The sequence below is a fragment of the Mandrillus leucophaeus genome, unplaced genomic scaffold (assembly GCF_000951045.1).
Source record: "Mandrillus leucophaeus isolate KB7577 unplaced genomic scaffold, Mleu.le_1.0 Scaffold38, whole genome shotgun sequence".
Classification (NCBI taxonomy): Eukaryota; Metazoa; Chordata; class Mammalia; order Primates; family Cercopithecidae; genus Mandrillus; species Mandrillus leucophaeus.
Window position 1 is genome coordinate 131007 of NW_012104031.1, and position 5606 is coordinate 136612.

Genomic DNA, 5606 nt, shown 5'->3' on the forward strand with positions numbered 1-5606 from the left:
TTGTCAGTGAAAATGATGTCGTTAATGGGAGGGTGCAGATGTTATTAGGGCAACACTGGCATGAAAACCTCAGGCTCTGCCCATACAACAAATGAAAACCTCAGGCTCTGCCCATACAACAAATGAGGACGTCTCTCACACCTACCCCCGACGGCACTTGCTCTGCTGGCCCCAAGATCCTACCAGGGTGGGGTGAGGGATGGGGGATCCCCAAGAAATCAACTCTGTGACGAAGGACTGGATCCCAGGTTCAGCATCACGAGCTCTGTGCCATCGAGTTAAATTACTGCTCAGTCTGGGGATGGCAGGGAGTGATGAGGTGTCAAGGGATCTTCTTATGTATTTGGGGGACCCAGCATCATCAAGGTGCAGGAGGCAGGGCTGGACACCGCCTCCTGAGGTCCAGGGTCACGAGCATTCACCAGCTGGGTGTCTGGCCTGAGCCTGGGAGCTGCCAGGGAGATAACATCAGAGAGGAGGAGGCAGCACCCCTGTCACTGGAGGTTGCCCCCCTGAGAAGGACACTTGAGATGGACTGCCAGGGACAGTTGTGTGTGACACACAGGAGGCTCCGCCCTTGCTCAGGTCCACGCCAATGTAGCACAAACCCCTTCCACACAGAGTGAATGCTCATCACTCACCCCGAGGCCCACAGTACTGGCTGTGGGAGGAACATGAAGGAGATTGAGCTCTGTGACTAGCGGAGGCCACAGCAGCGTGAAGAGATGGGATTCCTTGAAGAAGAAACCCTTCAGCCTGAGGAACCCATCTGCTTAAAGAAGGGCCCCCTCCATATCACCCCAACCCCTGAACCGGGTCGGGGGCAGGCTCTTGGTGAGAAGTGGAGCCAGCTGGAAAGGCAGAAGCTTGACAGACTGAGAAGGGGCTTCCTTTGAACCCTTGTTGGGACAGGAGAGGCTGGAGAAGCAAAAGGGCCCAGGATTAACATTGAGTCCATTTTAGGGAGGGCTCCCTGGACGCAGCCAGCACAGAGGACCAACTGGGTTTTTCCAGGCACGAGTAGGGGAAGCTGGGAGACAGGCAGAATGAAAAGGAGGTTGGGGGTATTGGGAAATTTGCGGGAAGAGGTCTCCAGGAGAAATGAGGAGTGGCCATCACCTCTCTGCCTGAGCCCAAATGACACCTCAGCTGTCCCCTCTGGAGAATGGAAAATTATAGGACATGGCTGGAGGTCAGGAGACTTGGGCCACTAATTCAGACACTGACCTGCTCTGGGTTCCTGGGAAGAAGCTGGAGGGGGAACACAGGGAAGAAGGAGGGTGGGGAACACCAGTGGCTTCCCTGTCTGGGCCTCAGTTTCCCACAAGTACAATAGGGAGGAAACAAGAGCCCAGGCTCTGAGGCCCATTAAGAAATGAAGGGTGGGCGGTGCTCTCTGCACCTCAGGACATGAATGCTGGCCTCTCTTTCCTTCCCCAGTACCAGAGCATCTTAGAGAATCACCTCACAGAATCCATCAAACTCTCGCCAGACCAGTCAAGGAGCAGATGCTGCTGACCTTCGGACGCCTGCTCTGGACGCCCAGAAACAGAGCCTGCCCCAGGCCTGGTCATCCCAGGCTTGAGAACAGATAACCATCACCCTCCAGCCCCACTGCCTGCCCAAGCACAGCGCAGGGGACCTAGGCTCTGCGGCAGAGCCCTTGACCCGGTGCTGGGCCCAGAGTCAGAGGGCAGCCCCTGGCTCAGGCTGAGTCTAGTGACAGCGTCTGGGTGAAGCTCGGAATGTCACGGCCAAACCCTGGCCCTGCAGAAGTCACAGTTTCCACAGTGGCTGCACCTTTCCCCACCCGTCCACCCCTCAAACACTCCTGCTCCAGAACGCATATCTCCGCAGACCGGCCACTGACTGGAGTCTGGTTACATCCTCCTGTGGACAGACCTTCCTCACCCCCTCCCACCTCACACTCCTCAGCCACAAGCAAAGCTTTGGACAATGGCACAGCTCAGCCTCCCTCAACAAGCAGACGAAGGAGTAAAGCTCTGGACCCCACGGGCTGGGCCTGCCTCACCTCCTGGCAGAAGCTCGCGTGCCTGAGACCCCCTCTGCTCCCTCCAGGGTAGAGGACTGAGGGAGCACAGGAGAAGGCACGAGGGACCCTGGCTCATTCCTCCTTGCTGGGTGCTCAGGCAACTCACATAAATCTCTGAGTCTCCATTTGTTTATCTGTCCTGTGGGGGTGATATTTGCCTTGCCTGTATCACAGTGCGGTTTTGAGACCAGAAGCTGTGCTTAAATCTGGTAGCTGTTGTTGATATGCATTTATTTACCTCTTTGACAAGTATTTTTGCGTATCTACTATGTACAATGCATTGAAGTCCAGTGACAAACAAAACAGACAGGGACCCTGCCCTCCTGGAGCCGACATCTGGTGAGGGAGAGAGGCAATGGATGCAGACTCTAGAGAGATACTTCCAAATAGCAGGTAAGTGCTATAAACAAGGGGAAACAGGGCAATGGGATAGAGTGACAGGGGCTGGGATGAGTTGCTATTTTAGACGAAGTGGTCCAGGAGGGCTTCCCTGAGGAGGTGGCATTTGGTCTGGCGGCTAGAGAATGAGAAGGCAGCTGTCACCTGAGAGCTGGAGAAAGAACATTCCAGGGAGAGGGAGAATCAAGGCCCAAGGCCCTGAGGCAAGAACAAGCTTGCCATTTTCCAGGAACAGTGAAAGGACATCCATTGACCTAAGACTCAAAGCTACTGTCCCAAAGACAAAGCAAAGGGGACCCAGTTCCCTTGGGAGGCTCCTTGATGCTCTGCTGCCTGACCACCAGAGGGCAGCAGTGCTCCTTCTCTTCCAGGCTGAACAGAAAGTGGGTGCTCATGAACGCTTTAGGAACTGGGGTTTTGTCCTTCACATGCTCAAAATTTGTTCACGGGCTTGGGGCATGTTCAGCCCTTTGGGATTTGTGAGGCAGAGATTTCCAATTTCTTAAGCCTAGTAAGAAATGAGCAAAAACTTCAATATACATGACTCAGGCAAGAAATCAGCATCTGTGGCAAATGCTGGAATGAGATGCAAGAAAGCTCATGGAGTTTCCATCCCCGCAGATTGTAAGGCTGGAATCTTTTGCTTCCAGCTCCAGGCAGCACAGACAGGGCCCAGCCTGGAGAGGGTGGGCAAGATGTCCTCTCAGGGTCTTCAATGGCCAAGTCCATGCCCACCGCAGAATCTTTCTTCTACCCAGAAGTATCCTTTCCTGAGTTCCAAGCAGAGCTGGGGATGTTAGCCTATGACTGTCATCTGACTTGGACGGTACACCTAGGGGTCAGGGGGAGATCAGCAGGGGAGTCTGGGAGCCGCTTCTCCCCGCGCCTGGCTCTGGAGTGGACACCAGCATGGAGCCAGCACAGGAACGGGGGTGCGGGGAGGGGGGCGCGGCCTATAGCACAAGCTCTATCTGTGTCCTTCATAAGTCCCGGGGAAAAATGATGTGCCCTCATGGGAATGGCATTTTGCACATCACACAGGCTGTCCTGGGAGTCAGGCAGACTGGATTGTCAAGTGTGGTGTGTATATAGCAGCTTGTGCACTGCAGTGGACATGTGGACCATTTCTAAAGGTCACAGCAAATAATAAATGTATCCTTCTTTGTTTTTATCTTTTGTGCTACTTAGATTTTATAGTTATAAAAATACATCTACATGGTTTGACATGAAAAAGATACTAAAAGGCAGACAACTAAAAGTGAACTGAGACTGGCTACATAATGTACAGAACCCAGGGCAAAATGGAGATGCCGGGTCTCTTGTTCAGACATTGTTAAGAGTTTCAAGACAGCAACAACAGAGCCTTCAATCAAGGATGGGCCCCGCTGAGGGCAGGTCACTCATTCATGAAATCAATCCTTAGCAAACAATGAGTCTCAGACACACTGCAGCTAGAATGGAAAAGATTCTGGGTCTGCAAGAGCCAGAGCCACGCTGAGATTCAATGCGAGTTCCAAACCACACATTTTGCACCTTCTTCAGACTCAGGAGCCAGGACAGAATGTTCCAAATGTAGGGTGGGGATTGCAGGGGCTGAGAACCCACAACCTCCATTCTGTCACAACCAGGGGACACCTCAACCCATCCCCCAAGCAGAGGGAACTGAGCCAACAATCAGGGCCACATAGAGGCCCTCCCTGTGCACCACCCCCACCCCACTCCCACCCTGCTCCCAAGTCTGGGATTGGCCCTCGGTGCCCACCCCAGCAGGTATAGGGATTGGCAGAGGAAGGCAGCATCTGGGGGCTGTGACTTCAGGCCGGGACAAGTGGCACCCACTGGAGCCTGGATGGGGCTGTACAGGCACCTCTTCTGGAGTCCTTCATCACCATCCCTGTGAAGAAGAGGGCCAGGATGAATAAGACCACCCTGTGTCCAGCACAGCCCCACTCTGAGGCACGGCTCCAGGCTGCCACCGAACAACAGAGGTAATCTGGGCCAGGGCTCTGGGTGGCACACGCCCTTGTGGCTTGGGAAAAAACAAAACCAAATCTTATCACCAAATAAACCTGGGCTGGGCCTGGGCGGGTGCCAAACCGCCCATGGGGATTTTGGGAAATGCTGACTGTTCCTGCCATTGGCTCCCACTCAACAGATGTCCCCAACCCTCACTGCGTGAGTCCACCAGCCACAGGCAATACCTCAAGCAGGTCCCTGCAAGGTCAGGCGCCAGGCGGCACCCATGGTGTGGGAGTCCTGGGACCGCACAGTCCAATGGGGTCCGCAAAACAGTCACACAGGCAGTGACACTGGACTGGCTGAGAGATGTGTGGCAGCCTAGCCGTGACAGTGGGCTGTGCGCACTCTGGGACGCTCCCTAATGTGCGATGGGGACGGGCCAGGCTAGGCAGGAAGTTGAACTCCTGCAGGGGGTCAATGGCCTGTACCAAGATTGTGTACGTGTCTGGGGGTGGTGTGTGTTGTGTGTGTGGGGGGGGTGGTATGTGGTATGTGTGTGTCTTTGATGTGGCTGTGTGTGTGTGGTGTGTGTATGGTATGTGGTATGTGTGATGTATATGTTGTGTGTATAGTATGATGTGCATTTACAGTGTGTGTGGTGTGTGTGTGTATGATGTGTGTTTGTATGTGGTATGTATGGGTGGGGTCTGAGCATGAGTGTGTGTGTGGGTGGGTGTAGGTGGCATGTGTGTATGTGTGATGTGTGTGTGGTGTAATGTGTGTGGTGTGTATGTGGTGTGTGGGTACGTACATGTGTGGTGTGTGTGGTGTGATGTGCATATGTATGTGGTGTGCATGTGTGTGATGTGTGGTGTGGTGTATGTATGTGTGCATGTGTGCTGTATGTAGTGTGACCTGTTTGTATGTGGTGTGTGTAGTGTGGTGTATGTGTGCTTGTGTGGTATGTGGTGTGTGCATGTGTGGTGTGTGTGTGGTATGTGTGTGGTGTGAGTACTGTGTGTGGTATGTGTGATGTAATGTGTGTGTATAGGTTTGTGTTGTGTGTGTATATGTTTGTGTTGTGTGTGAGGGGTGTGGGGGTAGTATGTGTGGTGTAATGTGTGTGTATGTGGTGTGTGGTGTGAGGGGTGTGTATGTATGTACGTGTGTGTGTCCATGTGTGTGGTATGTGGTA

At 53.5% G+C, this 5606-nt stretch overlaps 1 protein-coding gene and 1 long non-coding RNA gene across 4 annotated transcripts in view; one reads left to right on the forward strand and one right to left on the reverse strand.

Annotated features, from left to right (window-relative positions):
• RAB7B (RAB7B, member RAS oncogene family) overlaps nucleotides 1–3623 on the forward strand; it is a 26157-nt gene extending 22534 nt beyond the window's left edge. The window contains exons 5-6 of one of the 3 annotated variants that reach the window (XR_001007171.1): nucleotides 1441–2446; nucleotides 3109–3623. Coding sequence is in view for 2 of the 3 variants with exons in the window: in XM_011990395.1 (XP_011845785.1) it covers nucleotides 1441–1518 (78 nt within the window). In the remaining variant the exon portion in view is untranslated. Of the gene's footprint in view, nucleotides 1–1440 lie in introns of all 3 variants that reach the window. The other 2 variants (XM_011990395.1, XM_011990393.1) reach the window with 2 other exon arrangements.
• LOC105547030 overlaps nucleotides 2270–5606 on the reverse strand; it is a 63015-nt gene continuing 59678 nt past the window's right edge. The window contains exon 4 of the long non-coding RNA XR_001007170.1: nucleotides 2270–4346. This is a non-coding gene — a long non-coding RNA (uncharacterized LOC105547030). The remainder of the gene's footprint in view (nucleotides 4347–5606) is intronic.